The following is a 19,665-nucleotide window of genomic DNA, read 5'->3' on the forward strand; positions in this document are numbered from 1 at the left end:
GCAGGAAATGTAGAACTCATACAAAAGTCAACAGGTAGTGCAAAGAGCTTAAATATGGAGACTATTAAACACAAACACACATACTACAATTACTACTTATACAATATACCGATCGGTCAGTATCAAAAGTGACATTTCTTCAACCAAAAAACGTCACTATTGACACTGATAGATCGGTATCATACCGCTGTAATTTCTTATAAGCATTGTTCGAATCGGGCCATACATAGATGCGTTATAGCATATACAGAGTGGCTAAAAAATAAGTGCATTCCCGTTGCCAGGGAGGTTTTGGGATTATATTGAGTAAGTTTTACTATGGAACCAACCACGAAATCGCAAAAATGGATGGATGGATGGGATGTATGAAACAGCAAATTTTTTTTTCGTGATTTCGGGGTTGGTCCCATAGTAAAAGTTACTCAGTATAATCCCAAAACCTCCCTGGCAACGGGTATGCGCTTATTTTTTAGCCACCGTGTATGTAGTATGTACCTATATATATAATATACCTACCACAAAAACATCGGTATGTAGCTACGTATAAGATGAATAAAATCTAAGGAAAAAACGTACCTCGGAAATCAATAAAAAGTCATTCTCGAAGATGGCGCCACACCTTTGGCCTATACTCGGCTCGATGGAGTTGAAACTTGAAAGCATCAGTGAAAGAACATGGGTCAAAGTCATATGCTGGCGTTCTAAAAAAAATTTAAAATAAAAATCATTTATCCGTATATATATAGTTGGTCAAGCAAATCTTGTCAGTAGAAAAAGGCGCGAAATTAAAAAAAAATATGGGACGACATCTCTTTGCGCCTAAATTTTTTAAATTTGCGGCTTTTTTCTACTGACAAGATTTGCTTGACCAACTATATAATTTTTTTCATATCTTATACATTTTCGTTTTTAGTTTTAATCGTGTGGATTTAAATAGTAGGTAGTTCTGTAACGCGCACTCGAAATTCAAAAAATGTTATATTGCGTGCATACTGAAGCTAACTCTTCCGATCCTAACAATGTAATGTGACTCGTCCGCACCGGTACACGGGTGACAACCCCTGCAACTTGAAGGGGTAAGGGACACTGCTAATGAATAAAATTAGCCAGATTATGTGCCTAGTCAGGCGATAATATATGCATTTAATTAAAATTTTGATGTTCATTTATCTGTGTAGGTGTGCAGCCAATGATTTTTAGTTGCTTTTAGTTATTGTTATTACTAAGTCATGGTCTGTTTTACATATACATATACGATGAATGGTGTGAAAAATATCCTTAGATATGTGTACCGAATAAAAAGTAGTACCTATGTACCGGCAATAAGGATATAATAAGATAGAGCGGTACTGTCATAGTAAATTTTGTAACCACTTTAAATTCACTGCCATACTTCGACTACTATCGACATACTTTAAAACTCAAAATGAAGATTTATAAAAATACGTTAAAATGTATTTAAATATGGATAAATGTTTTTTTATTTGCATTAATTATTTTTATATGATTTTGACCCATGTTCTTTCACTGGTATGCGTAAAAATTATGAATAACAAACGAACAGTCAACGCCATCTATACGAGAGTAGGCCAAAACTAGTGGCGCCATCTGATCGAGAATCAAATTTTCGTGATTTTCGAGGCACGTTTTTTCCTTAGACTGTATCCATCTATTACGGAGTTATATCTATCTTTGGTACCGGTGAGTTTATAAGAGCTTGGTATAAAAAATCGATACAATATTATAAAAAATACTAAGCAAAGAATAAATGGCTACTACTATGGTTTGTTTGTCTACTAGTTGTAGATCGCTCATTGAAACCTTTTCCGTCCCTTACGTTAGCTGTCTGTCAGCACTGGTCATCTGGATGACAGCTTGCGGCATATGCCACACGCCGTGGTCCATCCGCGGAACCAGGTGACTGTAAGATTAAAAAAAATAGTGCGGAAGTGGCGCGCGCATGCGCCGGGATCGCTTTTCACGCGCGGGCGGAGGGTGCCAGCATCGACTACGACTTAAGCGAGGGTTCAGCCCGCGCGCGTTCAGTCAGCTGACGCCCGCCGCCACTACCGTACGTCATCTTTCACTCCGCGCCGGTTCCGCGCAGTGTCTCGTGTTATAAACACCCCCTTCGTGTTTTATATAAAACCACAATGGCCACCTACGCTCAGTTCAAGCATGTCGAGCTCTACAAGATCGGCCATGGAAAGAACAGGTGAGGAAAAACACGTTTAAGATGAGGGATGCTGCGGAATTTTGACTGAAAACGATCTTTGTTTTGGGAAAGGTCAAGGGTTAGTACGCTAATGTGTTAATGTTGTATAAAAAATTTGCGGTTATTATGTATGTTCCGTATTTTTATGAGCTGGGGAGGACACCTAAGTAAATTAGCGCCCTTATTTTAGTTACTTGTATTTTAACGAAAAAAAAAAAGATGTTGTTATCTATTGTAGTTTTATATGTTATACAAAGTTTTCATATACTTAATTAAATCTAGAATTTTATTTTGTGTTGATTTTGTTGCCTAAAACCAAAACTTTGTAAAATAAATGTTTCTTCGCATAAATTAAGGTACTGTACAAGAACTACAACTCATTAACCTGAAAAGTGTAGCCTTTGGTGACGAAAAATGAGAACTTACGTTAGAATAAGTGCGTTGAACTCTACGTCGATATAATGCGGAGGTCACACGCTGCGTTAAAGAATTTTCAGCTTTCAGCCATCTTATCTTTCCGATCCGTAGATTCACCAAAAAAAAAAACAATTATGAACATGATAAATATAGGAATCCTATGACACAATAACGTTCCTTATAGATAAATAACTTAAATTGATTCAATTGTTGTGAAACGAGCATTTTCGAAATACCAATGAGAGGTATAAGTATTTAATGGTACATATACAATCATAAAGAAATAACTTAAACTTATCTAAATAAAACAATAAACTACAAAACTAACTAAAATATTTTTTTCAAAAAGACCTCCGCGAGCTGTACCGGGTGCAAAGGTGAAGTATAAGTATTTAATTAAATTATTACCTAAATATATAATTTGTAATACACATTATGTAGGTAACCCATCGTATACCTGAGCAAAAACCCAAGGAGTTCTAATTACTTTATCATTTATGAAACACGATGTTTGTTTTTAAAAGCAATAAATATTTTTCACAATAAAAACTTGTACAAGTTAGCATTTTGTATAGAATTTATTAGCATTAATTTCCGAACTGTCGACCTCATTTCTTAAATTATGTCGAGGTTACATTTCGTGGGACTGTGCCCCTAGCGAGGGCTCAATACATGGTTAATTTTGAACTTACATATTATAAACACAAAATAATTAATTTGAATATCGTAATTTAATTGTATAAAGAAACTCAGCTCCAGGCTCTAGTTCGTTAAAAAATAACAAAGCAACGCAGTAGAGTTCAATTTAACTAAAAAAAACATCAGCCAAATGAAGTTAAAGGGGTAACGTTAAAGTGTTTTCCTGCAAAACTATCATGTGGAAAATTGTATTTCTGATTTATTGTGGTTAATGTATTGATCGCAGCAAATGTCGCGCACAAACTTATGAATGTACCTACCTATATACCTTTTGCAAAAATAAATATTGATATATATATAATTATCGAACCCTCTCACAAAATTTCACGAGATTCGGTTGAGAAATGTGTCGCTTAACTTCAAACTCGGGTAAATCCATTTGACCCTCTCAGCAAATATCTACCCTATTACCTTTTCTTAATACCAAAATTGCATTATCTGACAGATGGATTTATGAGAGGCCGCCTTTCCACTAAGGCGGAGACGAGCGAAGATGAGAGAACCCAACCAATAGCATTGGTTGTAAATTGTAATCCATATCTCTTGCTCGCTCCGCTGGATTGAACTACCTAGACGTAGACGAGAACATTCGGACATACGAAAGCATTTTTGCGTTCGCTCCGCTCCGTCAATATATTAGAACCGTTAAACGCGGTGATTAATAAATTAAAAAACCGGCCAAGTGCGAGTCGGACTCGCGCACGAAGGGTTTCGCACCATTATGAATTTCATTTTTATTTTTTTATTCCGCAAAAAACGGCAAAAATCACGTTTGTTGTATGGGAGCCCCACTTAAATATTTATTTTATTTTGTTTTTAGTATTTGTTGTTATAGCGGCAATAGAAATGCATCATCTGTGAAAATTTCAACTGTCTAGCTATCACGGTTCATGATATACATTACAGCCTGGTGACAGACGGACGGACCGACAGACGGACAGATGAGTCTTAATAATAGGATCCCGTTTTTACCCTTTGGGTACGAAACCCTAAAAAGCCAAAAATTTAGATCATTTGTAATAATAATAATAAAAAAACCAGTTTACTTTTTTCATAAACAGGATTTAGGTATTTAAATAACTGTATAAAATTATTTTACATTTGATTAGAGTAGGTGTTTATTACTTTCAGTGCACAATCTAATGGCTGTAGGTACTATTATAATACCTAATTAGTAATACTATTGACTAACTCCCACTTTTGAATTTATATTATTGTATTGTACTCTACTTGCTTTCGTTGATTAAGAACACACTAGCTGTAGCTACCACCATTCCATAAATATGTAGTAAAACTATTGTTAGTGTTTTTTAACTTATTTTACAGTTATTTTTAGTGTTTTTATGACATAGTCATTTTATACAATCAATGAAAGAGTGCACCTGAAGTAAAATTTAAAAAAATCTTGTCTACCACCTAACCAACCTTTGAAGCCTTTAATATATAAACTATTAAAAATTCTAAAATTAACACAAGGGCACCCTATACGGCGTATAGTATACGCAGGCCAGTCGCGTGCCGGCGTCACACATTAGCATACCATAGGAAACGGGCGATTACGGACAGACAGACGAAGCCGACGCTTCCGCGGCCTTTCTTCTATCACTATAATAAAACTAGTCCTGACCTTGATAACCCACTGACCCCGAATAACCGATAGCTGGTGACCACCAGTATCCAAAATTAGAGCAGAAAATTGACGATGAATAGATTTGTTTATAAAGGCAGTGATCTTGCTTTGCTGCTAAGTGACCATTTACGCCGCTAAATGCCACTAACAGTTTAATTTGACTAGTTCAATACTAAGCGCATAGTCCAACATTGTTTGGTTTAGTAGTAGTAGTAGTAGTAAATCACTTTATTGTACAAAACAAAAATTAAGTTTAGGTTTAGGGACGAGAGAAAATTAGAAATAAGTGCGTCTATTTAAAATCAAACTTCCGCTAAGTGTTACTTGTATTTTTAACATTGTTATAAAAATATGATTTCGTCAGGTTATTCATTTAAGTAACTAATTTTATTTAGCTTACTCACTTTCTCTGAAGGAATTGAAAATAAAAATATTGTATTGTGACGTTGTTTAACAGTTTATTAAGTTTTATATATTGGTAAATTCATAAAGTCACTAGCACAGATATAAATATACCATAGATGACGCAAATGCATCTACTTCGCTTGTCCAAACCCCGACAAATCCTCGGGACAATAACCATATGAGAATAACCGGACAAACACCCGTACACAAGGAGATACAGACGCGGAAAAGGCATTGGATTGGGCATATCCTCAGAAAACCTGACAACCACCTATCAAAAGTGGCCCTGACCTGGAAGATGCCCGGCAAGCAGAAATAAATCTACTTGGCGTCGTTCTGTAGAGCAAGAGCTGGGTGTATTGGGGATGGGGTGGGAGGAGGTTACCCAAGCTGCCCAAGACCGAAGTCAATGGAAGAACAAGATTCGAGCCCTACACCCCAGCAGGGGGTAACAGGAAATGAAGAAGATTATGCGTAAATTTTGTATGAAAAAGTCGGCACGCTTGGTTTATATTTGCGTCATATAGCGTATATATTAAATCTGTGGTCACTATTAATAATTTTTATATATGTATGTACAAGATGTTGGACACAACATACTCAACGTGAACTTAACAGTGCATTTTAACAATTAGATAACATATAATTGCGTCGACTATCGTAATGAGGACTAAAGTCTCTAAGTACCTAATAGTCAAAACGAAATACAATAATATTTAAAGATCTTAAAATTTGGGAAATTGGAAAGAGAACAGAGTTAAATCAATTAAATAATACTATGCAGTGCTCAATAATTTCTATGTCAAACTTACATGGTGCAGCAGGTAAGCGGAATGTGCTATATAGAAGACTAAACATCACCACCGATGGTAGTATTTACCGATGGTATAATCGATGCAAAAACTCGATTGAGCCGTACGACCGCATTATATCGATAATCATGGCATCGGAAAAACATTATACATGGATTCTACAACACGTCGACATGTTTTTTGTGACGTTACTGTATCGACTTAGCGACAGTTTCAAAGTCAGGTGTGTTTAATTTTAGTTTCAAGTGGTATACATTTTCCTTGTCATTTGAACTTTACCCGTGGCGGCGTCCATTGAACTGGTATGATTATTTAATGTAATAACCAATATCAAGGTTTCATTGTTAGCTTACGACAATTTACCTTTTAATTATACCTAGGCAATTTTAGTAGTTGGTGCAAACTAATTGCTTTACTTAGTAACATATACGTTTTTGGGCAGCTTTCTTGTTCTGTCCAAAATGCAATGGTTAGGTACATTAAATCTAAAAACATTAGATTGGAATATAGTAATGTAATTAATTTCAAATGTCGTTTGTTAGACACAAGGTTATACGTTGCGTGTTATCACAAATTTAGTACGCAAATAACCAGATATTATTGCCGCATTGCCTGATTTCGCCGAAAAAATGTCACGACATGATAAAGTACGGCTTTACGAGCCTGGGGAAACCGGTGAGCGGTCGGGTATTTACGAATTTATATATTCACGTCCTAGCTTTGTACAGCATATAGGTAGAAATTAAAAACTGGCCAAGTGCAACCTTAAAGGGGCCCACTGATTATCAGTCCGCCGGACGATATCGGCCTGTCAGTTAGAACAAAAATTTTAAGGGGCCCACAGACTATCAGTCCGCCGGACGATATCGGCCTGTCTGTTGTTCGGAACTGTCAAATTTTTGTTCTAACTGACAGGCCGATATCGTCCGGCGAACTGATAGTCAGTGGGCCCTTTTACAGTTACGAGCAACTGACAGGCCGATATCGTCCGGCGGACTGATAGTCAATGGGCCCCTTTAAGCTGTTTTTAAACACCTATCGAATGATGTGCCATTTATTGATTTCTTTTTTCTGAATGAGTTACATGACTGTACTGAAACATTTGAAACTAAATCTGAGAAAAAAAAACTTTCCCTAAAATACATTTTAACTTTTAGAAACTAAGTAGCGGCACAAAACACACCTACCTATTTTCCAATTTTAAGTCAGTTTTTAGTAAAAATAATATTCCGCTCTATTTGAAAACAGTTTCGTACGTTTTCCTTTAATCTCTGAATGGTCAATCAAGGCCCTCGAGTTTAAGAGCCCGTCACGCCATTGATGTCATGAATAAAAAGCCTAATGTCAGTGAGTAGGTACCTAAAAACTAATTCTGTTGCGGTCAGCGAACAACTAAAAGGAAATGTTTAAATGTGTTCACATTACTAAATGGCCATTAGGTCAGTAAAGAACGCTTCAAAAAGCAATAAAATGTAGACCACACAGCTATATTTTCTATAGTCCAAGATTGCTTTATTACAAATCGGACATTTGGAGTGTGAAGACCGCTTTTAAAGGTAATAAAATGTAGAACGGTGTAAATTTATTGTGGTCTCAATGGACCAAGATCGTTCCTAATGTAACATGACAGCGGCTTTCCCAGCTTAACAATAAAATCGACAGCTAAATGATGGCAAACATGTCAATGTACGACTGTCATACAATTTGTATGTACAGTTACTTGTTGTGTATAGTTCAAATTCATAAATATGTATGTATATACTACATAATGTCTATGAACCAGGTTTTGAGGCTATCTCTATAATTACATTGTAAAGTGAGTGGAATTTATCTTCATGTCAGGTACATATTTTCTAAATTTTAACAAAACGACGTTGTGGTCCCGAAACTCACAACGGTTTCATTTCAATTCAACTTTCCAAATAAAACTCTAACCTGAGGGCCACGGCCAAGACTCTGCTTACCGCACGCTCACTCTGCTTATCGACTGCTTGCTTTTTCACGTACCGGAATTAAATTTTGGCTCTTGTCTCAGGTGTATCCTTACAGTCATACTGTGATGAATCCACAGTGTAGGTATAAAAAGGCACAGTGAAGGTACCTTGTTATTTCCGTGTATTTTCGTAAAACTGATTTCATTTTCCACTAATATAAATTGCAAAATTGACTACCTATAAAAAAACACAGTGGTGGTTATTCATAAAAAGCTATTCTGTGTTTATGTTTACATATTAGCTCCAAATTATATCGTCTATCTAGTTTAGTAGGTAACTAGTCAAATCTGTTCTTTCTGGAGGCGAATTATAACTTACATACATTTTGACATCTAAATGATTTCGCTCGCACCAATGTACGGACAATAATACAAGTGAAACGCACGCGCGAACAATTACTAAATTACATCATTTAGATATCATTTTCATATCTAAATATTCGTTCGAATTGGCCTCCGGAATGTCAAAACGAATTAAATATATCATAAAAGTGTTTCTTATAATATTTACTCGTAGTATCATATTTAGTCATGGCATTGGCTAGAGCAATCTTACCATATCACTGATTTAATTAAATTTTATTAATTCGTGTTTTATGGGGAATTTCCAAATTTCTAACAGCTCAGTAGCTTCAAAGCTCTTATCGCTTTCCGCAATTTGCCGCGATCCATTAGTTGTTGCCCCCGCGATGAATATTTTATAGGCATCACCTTAAACCACAGTTATCAAGTATGGATGATATTTGTGCTAATTATGTATCACAGGTCGTTTAGCATGTTTAGCGTTTGCCCTGATTACCTACATTGATAAAAACTAAGGTGTATAGGAGGATTACTGTTACTACTGTTTTAGGTATTATTTAATGAATAATAGTTTTTGTACTATTTTTAAGGGTTCCGTAGCCAAATGGCAAAAAACGGAACCCTTATAGATTCGTCATGCCTGTCTGTCTGTCCGTCCGTCCGTATGTCACAGCCACTTTTCTCTGAAACTATAAGAACTATACTGTTGAAACTTGGTAAGTAGATGTATTCTGTGAACCGCATTAAGATTTTCACACAAAAACAAAAAAAAAACAATAAATTTTGGGGGTGGAATACGTGGAACTGAAACTCAAAAAAAAAAAAATTTCATCAAACCCATACGTGTGGGGTATCTATAGATAGGTCTTCAAAAATGATATTGAGGTTTTTAATATAATTTTTTTCTAAACTAAATAGTTTGCGCGAGAGACACTTCCAAAGTGGTAAAATGTGTGTTCCCCCCCCTGTAACTTCTAAAATAAGAGAATGATAAAACTGAAAAAAATATATGATGTACATTACCTTACAAACTTCCACCGAAAATTGGTTTGAGCGAGATCTAGTAAGTAGTTTTTTTTAATACGTCATAAATTGTAAACCGCAATTTACCTTTCACTCACGTTTCACATAAAAAATACATTGTTAAAATTGTGTAATGTACGGAAAGGGACCCTCGGTGCGCGAGTCCGACTCGCACTTGACCGCTTTTTTTAAGGATAAATATAATTTTGTGCTTCCTGCTATAATAGTTGGCATATGTAGTTGGCTATTTATTGTTAAAGTGTTGTTTCAGACTCGCATCCTCAAATATATTAAAAAATATACGAAGTAAGAGCGCTTTGCGTTGACGGGCGGAGCGCATCGTGCAACCCGTTACGCGCCTGCACCGCGTTTTTTTATCGCTTTTATCGTGTCGCGATTATCGCCATCCCGTTAGATCGACGCACGCGCGTAATTTGTTGTCTTAGGTGGGGAACGTCGTATACGCCTACAGATATTATTGTCGCATATGCACAACACAATTCTTCTAGATTTTGCACTACTAGATGAGTAACTGACGATGTTGTCCTATGAAGTACACGAAATATTCTACTCTGTCCACGGGAATATGTCATAGGGCTCATAGGTGCCTACATTTAACGTTAGGAAGGAACCGATTGGAGTCCGAAGGCAGAACAGACAGAAAAACAGATGGCATAAGCCTCCTAAAGAACCCTCGTTTCGGCAGTCTGTAAAAAATATCTTGTTATTGTCTAACTTTAAAACGCCGACGAAACTGTTGATTGCTCGCAGTAAAGTAAAAGGATATTTTATTTAAATTAATCGGATTTATTGCGGATTCTGCCTTAATGGGCAAAAGATGACGAGACCGGTTGCACGATGCTCGCTGTTGCATCGCTTATTACTGAGTGACTTGAATGATAATGCTGCGACAGTAATGGTACATAAGTTATATTAACTTCCTGTAATTACGTATACAGGAATATGTGAAAATGTATGTGAATATTAACAAACTTCACTCTAAGAACAAATTAAATTATTTTCTATGAAAATATTTTAATTTGTGGTTTTTCAAGTAGACACACTACTATCACTACTACTAGTACTTTATTTCAGTTTATTAACAAACTTATATAAATATAATGATAATTTTAGATAATTATGGTAAACCTTGTAATAAATGGAAGAACCTCCGTTCTGGCACAAGTATTTGTTTGCTTAAAAGAAGGTTCTTGTTTTGGTTCTAGTCTAGTCAAGTTCTAGTTAACCAATAAATTATTTTTCATTTTCATTTCATTATAATAATAGTACATTATGATACAAGTGTGCTAAGTTGGTCATTACACACGAGGCGATATTGTGCGACGCAATAAGAAAGCCGATGTGTGTAATGACCAATGCGCACGCGTTTCATACGACGTTTTTCAACACACTTGCGAGAAAAAAAAGAAACTTTCATATTAATAAAATTTTAATAGTTAAAACAGTTAGTATTGTGTGTTTCATCTGTCATACTCGTACTGCCGGCCGGCCCTCGCTCGCCCCGGCCGCGGGCGGCGCGGCGGGCGGGCCGGCCGGGCCGCGCGCCGCGCAGGCGCGAGAAGCGCGCCGGTGTCCGCCAGTCCGACCAATTAAAGAAGGCTCCCTTTCCATGCATATTATTAGCAATCAGTTAGCTTCTTAACTCAGTCGGATAATATAATGAAAAAGCACGAGTGGAATAATACATTGAAAGAGCACGCCTGTTTAATATCTAGGATTATGAGCCAAAAATCGGTGGAATAAAAACGTCGTTTTGAGCAAGTGTGTTGAAAAAGTGTTTATTTTTTATTTATTGAGAGACGGTTTCCAGCATTTTCTTTAATGATGATTTTACGAGAATAATATGTCTAACTAATTGTGATTTTTAAACTGCTTTACACTGTTAAAATTGAGAACACCAAGTAAAAACGTTTAGTTCAAAGCTTTCCACAGTAGTGAGCTAGTGAGAGAGTATAATTAATATCGTTAAAGAAATACTGTTGCAGTATTGAATAAAGTAGTGGTATATAATGCAGTTTACCCGAGCTGCGCAACTAGTTCACTATCTTTAACAGGACGAGCATACCTTTTAGCGTTAACATTCTTGAAAAGTTTTGAAGGCCAGTATTAGAGTGTTGAGTTAGAGCAGTAATTACGAGGAAAGCAGGTATAACCGGGCCGGGCGCAGAGGCATTTCAGTTTAATGAGCCATTGTAAACGAAATGTAGCGAGTGTCCCGACATGACTCAGATTATACTTACACTTATCTTGATGCTCTGGTAAAATGTTTGTACAACTTGCCCCCGACTATAAACGCGGTAATAATACGCTTTGTTTACTTGCTAAATATTTAGTAGTCAATTTTTGAATTGTGGAATAACAATTTTGAGTTTAGAAACATATATTTAATTAAGTAAGTACATGTAACTCATTTAATCTAAGAAGGATGTCAAAGTTTACGCGGTTATTCTTATATCTTGACAATAGTTTAACTATTAACAAGTTTAACAACCTTTGTAATTACTTAATGCATGGTCTGATTTCCTTCTTCACGTAGTTAACCTAATTCGTTTATTGAATTTATAACTATTAGAATTTTTAAATTCGAACATTAACTGCACAAGATTAATTCATTCAAGCATAATATAACGCAAATAATGCAATTGAATACATCTTTTAAATAGTTTTTAATTAATGTAGATTAATCACACCCACATTCGATACATATGCATTATATCATGCAATCAGTGCTTTCCTCTTTGATTAATAGCTCACAATAAAGACGTCGAGGTATTAAATATCAGGTGTTGGTATTTACAGAGGTTAGCCAGGTCTCGGCGACTTACTCGGCTAGTTTGTAACCGCCCTTACATTAACTATGCTCATAGAAAATTACGTTACCAAGAACAATTGCAATTTTTCATCTTAATTGCTGATAATTTATTACAATGCTGTCGTACATTTAACAGTGAATTATTTATGTTTACATTCAATGTCTTTCCACAGAGAGTAACTGCAACACAAGAGAACACGATTATATTTTATCAACAAGACCTGGGTGTATAGACAGAGATCATATTAAGAGAGTAGAGTTCAGTGCGTTGCCCTTTCATATATATGATTCTGCTCTACAACGTTACTTAGATAGTCAGACCAAGCTAAGTTGGCAGCAACTAATAGCACAGACTGTGCAAGGATTATTTTAAGCGTCAAACTTCTATAAAATTAAGTATGACGTTTACTTAACGTCAACCAACAATAGATGTTTATCTTATCAGTTTTGTGTTTGCTCTGATAAATGATCTGCTGATTGCTTGTGATTTGTATTAGAAACTATTTTACTCACCGGAATTGCGTGTGGCAACAACTGCGTGGTCTCGATTCTTTGCCCCAGGCCATCGTTAAGGATACCTACTCCCGTTTTCCAGCTAAGCAGTTGGCATTCATAAATTTGCAACTTGAACCGAAACCTAAAGGCACTTATTTGTGAAAATGTATTATTCTAAAATGCCTTATGTGTATATGGAGAGTGAAGGTACTGATAATCTACTGGAATATGACAGCAGTGATCGTGCCAGTGTAAATGAGACCTAACGGGTTGTCGGTCGTGACCGGCGCGTGCGCGCGCGGCGCGTGCAACGTCTAAATTTACAGGTGCAGCGGAAATTGTAAACAGAAGGGCAACTTGATGCGACTGAAAGATAATACATATAAAGATTAGTGTTTTCTTTGTTATATTATGACATAAAATAAAATAAAAACATTGTAATAAAAGATACAATGTTCGTAAGGTTAGCGATGTATTTGTATACATATTTAAAAAATACCCTGAAGAAAACAAAACAAAACTGAACCAAAAAATTAACGAACTGTAGAGTAAAATGAAATATTGTAAAGAAGATCTCGCCGTATTTCTACTTTAGTAGGGGATTTACAGGTGCCTTGCACGAGTGCACGAAAACGATGATCTGGGCTGAGATACTCACCTTTATTACAACGCTGAGTTATGAACGTATCTGTCACGTCCATCGCAACAAAACATGCTCCCCGAAAAACGAAATCTGAAACCGCGATTGTGCTTTCTCTCTTACAGTGCTCTTTCACAGATGAAAAGGAGATAGTTACAGCGACTGAGACTTAGACGTTATAGTAGACCTCCATATTGATGCACCCGCTAAGGGCCTGTTCACACGTCGAATCGTGATCGAAAATGAAATGTGGTACATGAGCAAGCTTCGTTTGAGTAGTTTTGTCGTGTCGTGGGAAATTGTGTGGAATATTTTGAGTTATGATTTATTGTGGAAAAGGCGGCTAGCGTAAAATGGGAATGGATTAAGTGAAATTGAAGTTTTATAAAATGTTACTAAAATTATGAGGTACCGTCAGCAATTCAGCATCAATAGTAGCGGAAACAACGCGCCAAGTAAAGGAAATATCTGCTGTTCCGCATAACTTTTCCAAATATATATAAATCTCTAAATTCACGTTGATAAGTACATCTTTTACAGTTTCATTTGGTCTACATATAAATATATAATTTTTTCTTAAGCTGTAAAAAATTGTAGACACTTTTGACGCGTTGTTTCATCCGCTACTTTAGATGCTGACTGTACATGATTAATGTTAACGGCCGGACTTATAAAATGAAGGGGATCGTTTAACTAGAACGGCGGCCAGGGTAATATGTATAATTAATTTGTGTAAATTTTATTCCCTTTTTATACGTACGGGTGACAGCAATGACCTGATTATTTACCAACTAATACCTGTTTGAACAAAGTTGTGCCATCCATCGTTTTGTAAAATCAACTGTAGATTACGGAATTTGTATCCTCAAATTATTTACTTTTAAGATTGTATTTAATACCTTAGGCCATGCGTATGGTATCTTTTGATATAATTCACCGGTCATTACCAAAACGGCCACACACCCGGGTGTTTGTAGTTCACAACAATTGTTTAATCGCCGGCAATTGCTAAATTGCCCAATTTTCAACCATACAAATCGTTTGTTTTCTTGGAATTACCGTGAGTAAGACAGTGAGCCTAACAATGACTCGTTGATCTGCAGAAAAACGCCTAAATGTGTCACTGGTAACTGTACAATGGAGGTAATGACAATGACTTCTAGAGATGGGTAGCTCAGGGGATATAGATATAAAGGATATATATCTTTCTCTTTTCATGAATCACTCTTCTTGTCTTTACGAATCCGAATATATCAGTATATCCCAATATATCCGTACACTCGCACCGTCGCACCCGCGGCAAGGATTTACTAAAGTGAATAGATAGATAAGATAAGCGATGTCTATTGTCTCTTTGTCTCGGCCGCGCGTCGACGCCGCGCCGTCGGTCAACCGAAGTACAATGCAATGATGTGATGAGTCAAATTGAGTTCTATTGCTTAAAGTTTTAAAGCTTAGTTGTTTGGACCTAGCATGATTATTTTCGTTGTTATTATACACTAGCTGCGTTTTGTTCCTACAAAGTTAGAATTGAACTATGAATATGCAAACTAATTTAGGTCATATTTTGGTAAGTTTAAGGATTTACACAAAACGTATTTGCGATTTCCAAAATTTTGCAAATCGTTCGCTTTGCTTTGACCTCGTTCGTTTCGACGGGACTTGAGTGTATTCCTTTAGGTATTTAATAAAATGTAAACAAACCGCAATAAGGTATTTTATTACGCAAAAATATTAAAATTCAATAACGTCAATATATTCATTTTTAAATGCAAGGTCAAGGTTATAGATTACGAACCAAAGCAAGCGCCTTCGTGAATGAATCGATCTATATCCATCATGATACAATCATCCAAGACATCCAATATACAAAATGAAAGAAACAATCTCGCCACGGTATAATAACTACTCTAGTGTCCTCTCTCTCACTCATAACAGTCATAACATGACGTAAAGTGAGCAAGTGCCGATACAGTTGCGAGCGGGAGCAGTGACGCATAGGGATATAAAGATATAAAAGAGTGATATATATCCCAGTGAGAGAAAGATATATATCACTCTTTTCTTTTTACTGACACATTTCGCCCATCTCTAATGACTTCAAAACAACTGCGAGCTATGGCTAGAGAAACTGGCGGAAGAGTTTATTTATTTATACGAGAAAACGAAATAAAACACATATACATCCAAAATGTAGTACTTTATTTTGACAGATGTCTAACAAATAGGTTGAAGTAACCTATTTTGAAAGTATTGATACCCTTTTCATAAATTTTCATTTTAACTACGGTAGTTGAATATGCTATTATTTTAAATATGAGATATATAGGTATATTGACAATTGACATACGCATAGCGTTAAATGGTTGAGCTTACATATAAGTAAGTAGGTACAGGCGGTGCCTCACAATGAAGACTTCTTTAGTTCCGCTCGATCGGCCGTAACGGATATGACAACATGGTATGCGAATTATCTGAGACGCAGATGATAATGTCTGCCATACCCCTTTAATCTAGGTTAAAAACACAACAACAACACTATAATATATGCCGTTAAAATTGGTTCCACTTTTCAACATATACAGAGTGCGTGGTACGTTGTATTTGTGCAATTCATTCAGTGCAATCAAAGTTCCTACTTAATATGGGTTTCAATGTCATCTCGTTCTCCTAGCTGAATTTTGGAACGTAACGTAGTCATATCAGCTTATGTACTGATAATAAATTATGTCAATATATTTATGGCAATGTTACAGTTGCAACAAAATAGTATACCTAAGTTCGATGATTAAGTACCTAAGCACTACATTTATAGCAGAATAAATGTACATAATATCTGTGGAAATCTGTCTATCTGTGGAAACTTGTATTTGGTTCACCGCTTCTATGTTATTACCTAACGTGTTACTTCAGCTGTAAGTTTTCCTAATAAATAAAATAAAATAAAATAAAATAAAAATATGTACCTAATTGGTAACAATAAAGTAATAACAATAGAATAAAAATGTTGGTTGACTATAATTTCAATGCTTTGTGAATTAATGGCTGTAGGAAGCGACGCGCCTTCAGCCAATTGTTGTTCTGATTGTCCTCATCAAATTATGTCTTTAGTTTAGTTATTACTTTACTAGCATAAGTAACCTGCTTGTACTTATATGCAGTATGGGTTTTTAAATGCTCAGTTTATTTATTCGTTTTATTATTAAAACTTCAACTCACCAGACTGTGCAATTGAAAGTATTAAAAAACTGATTTTTCAGTCATTCCAATATATATAGGTAGATACAAATGCAGACACGAAACATTTGTGTGTTTGCCTTTTTTATATTTTTTACAATAGTATTTTCTGATATGCTCGTATATGTAACTGCAGTCTCACGTCAATTTGGAATTGCCGTACTCGATAATTAATTTTGTTTACTTTCATAGCCAATATCGGAGTCGTGTTTTGCTAGATGGTATGGTACGGTAAAACTCCCGTTGAGTGCACAATGTCATTTCGTTTTCATTGATACATGATCCCAATACCAATATTGCATGTAAGCTGATATTGTCACGAGACACCGACGCTGTTGACGGGAACACGACGTATTATATTGTTCTTTTCTAGTTTTCTCTCGTTTTACGGTATTTATAACCAGATACTAAACCACTATGTTACGTTATAGTGTTTGTCAAACGGGAAGGGTAGGGTGACATTTGAATTTTTTTCATTCCTTGCTATTGACGTTTCAGGCCAATACTTTTGTAACATAAATAACTTGAATCTTAATAAATCCAAAAAATATATATCTTCGTAGCTTAAAATATCTCATTATAATAGACACTAATCACCAAAATATATAGTATGATGTTATAAAAATAAAAAGATAAATTTTAAAATCGTTGAGCTTCATTATGTAAAACAGAACTCAATTGCAATAGAGTTTGACTCTACTTATCGACCGAATCGATACCGCTCGTGTCAAATCGTTACGTCGCGTCCAATTGTGAAGATATGTTTACTACCTACTTAAAAATATAAATCATCACCCTTTGTTTGACATAATTATTGAAAGTCATAATGTATAATGATTGTCATATAATCATTAGTCATAATTCTGAAACCGTTAACTTTTCAGGATTTTCCTCAGGTTATCCTATAGATAGGTTAGGTTAGGTATGTTTTATGGCAATCCTGAAAAGTTACGCGTTTCTGAGAAAAACCAAATTATGACTAACGAAAATGTGGACAAACATACAATACATTATGACTTAAAACAATAGAGACCCAAATCATCACCAATAGAATCGATTATATGGCCTTTGCAGATTTAACCGAGAATCGAAAAATTCGTTTCTAATTTGCATTGTCACAACCATATAATCACTTTTTGATATGTGTCATTTTACCCTTCCCGTTTGAAAAAGACTATAGTGACTAAATTTGTAGCAAATTATTAGTAGTTACTTACCTACACTTTATACCATTTATCAACTTTGTAACAATTATCGTATAAAGTTACGGACTTTTAAACAAATCCGTGGCATGCTCGTTGATTGAAACGTTTGTGAAAATCTGCGCGATATCCGGAACGATGCTATTAAAAACGTTGAGAAAACGTAAGTGTATGCATAAAACGGATGCTAAAGTAACATACAAATGCAAGTCAAGTATCATAAAATCAGAAAAGCGTAACATTTTCACATTTGATAGCTCATCTATGCTACGAAACTGAACTATATTAAGTAGATATCATTTGATGCAATACTTTACGATGATGTTTCATACATCTGCGTATGATGATGATTTATACACAATTTACGATATTTTTATGAATGAAGGGATGGAGCCCTCATTATGCTTGGCCCGACACGCACTTGACCATTTTTTTCATTAATAAACATGTATTCATAATGACTATTTTTATTTAAAAAATCATTTCTGCGTGTGAATTCAATCTCGCTATGTCATTGATTGGCAATTGAGATGTAACAGCAATTTTTACATCACGCTTTCTCGAATAGCATCACGGTTGGCAATCATACAGACCGACACGTATTATGTCTAATATCATTTACATTTGCGCCTTCATCTCCATTATCTGTAATGATATTATTGGAAGAGAAAGTGCAAGTAATATTTAAAAATTGTGAAGGAAAGTACATTTCGTACAGTCTACGATTTTTTGACCTATGGCAAGATAAAATATAGAGTCTTTCTATGTTTGGAAGAGTTTTGTTTATTTAGTATGTTTGTAGTAGTAGTAGTAGTAGTAGTAAATCACTTTATTGTAAAAAAAAAATTGTTAACATGAAATTCATATACATTTTGGTACAAAGGCGAGCTTATCCCTATAAGGGATCTCTTCCAGCTTCTCTTCTGCTTGTCTTTTTAGTACTAAATTAACATAACTTGTTACAATAAATTCATTTGCTCTAAAATGCTTACATTGTGATCTAAGTGCTAATTGTGAGTGCGACTGATTATGTGAATACGTGTGCAGATTTAAAATGATTAGTTATCGCTAGTAAAATGTTTACTATCAATTACCTACTATACTATAGAGTTCAACATCTGTGTACGTGTGTTAGTTGGCTAAACTAATAGAAAGTGAACTAAAACTAACACAGGACCAAAACTCCATGTGGACAGTGTGTGATCATAAATTACAAGCTTTATTAGAAACACAAATATATTAGCTTTATCGTACCTATGTCTTTCCCATCACGGAACAATGGTGTTCCTGACATTTGTGAGGCGTGTGCGGAGTTGAAGCCAACACTTAGAGGCCCTTTTGACACTTTAATGAAATGTAAGGGGTACATCACCTGCTTTATCGTTATTGTTATTTGGTTTTATTAAAGATTAAAAATTTGCTTTTGGTTTGCAGGACAATTATTTTCGGTACCTAATGGATGTGTCATAGTTTTCGCACCCGCAACCGTTATGTTTATGTACGTCCGGTCTAGCCTGACACGACACGGCCACATCCCGGTAATGCCGAACGACCACGGCACCGCCGCGGCGCGACTACGGCCCGTCCAGGTTTATGGACCGTAATTTTGCGGTCGAATCAGGATGATACTGCCAGCTCATTTATGGCGTGCAATTGAAAGTAATATCCCTAAGGCTAGGGCAATAAGTAATGTTGCGTACATATAGTTTGTCAAAGGACTGTCTCATTTCAAACATAGACAGAGAGAATCATATTATCTTT

The 19,665-nt window shown here is 35.6% G+C and overlaps 1 protein-coding gene across 4 annotated transcripts in view; it reads left to right on the plus strand.

Moving 5' to 3' along the window:
* Window positions 1–19,665, plus strand: part of LOC134740724 (microtubule-associated protein Jupiter) — a 167,755-nt gene that overhangs the window by 94,287 nt on the left and 53,803 nt on the right. The window contains exon 1 of one of the 4 annotated variants that reach the window (XM_063673311.1): window positions 2,021–2,215. The exons of 1 other annotated variant lie outside the window; for it this stretch is intronic. In XM_063673311.1, the coding sequence (XP_063529381.1) occupies window positions 2,154–2,215 (62 nt within the window). In that variant the 5' untranslated portion in view covers window positions 2,021–2,153. Of the gene's footprint in view, window positions 1–2,020; window positions 2,216–19,665 lie in introns of those variants that run through there. 2 more of the 4 variants (XM_063673328.1, XM_063673335.1) reach the window with 2 other exon arrangements.

Source organism: Cydia strobilella, chromosome 1 (genome assembly GCF_947568885.1).
Source record: "Cydia strobilella chromosome 1, ilCydStro3.1, whole genome shotgun sequence".
In the NCBI taxonomy this organism is placed as follows: Eukaryota; Metazoa; Arthropoda; class Insecta; order Lepidoptera; family Tortricidae; genus Cydia; species Cydia strobilella.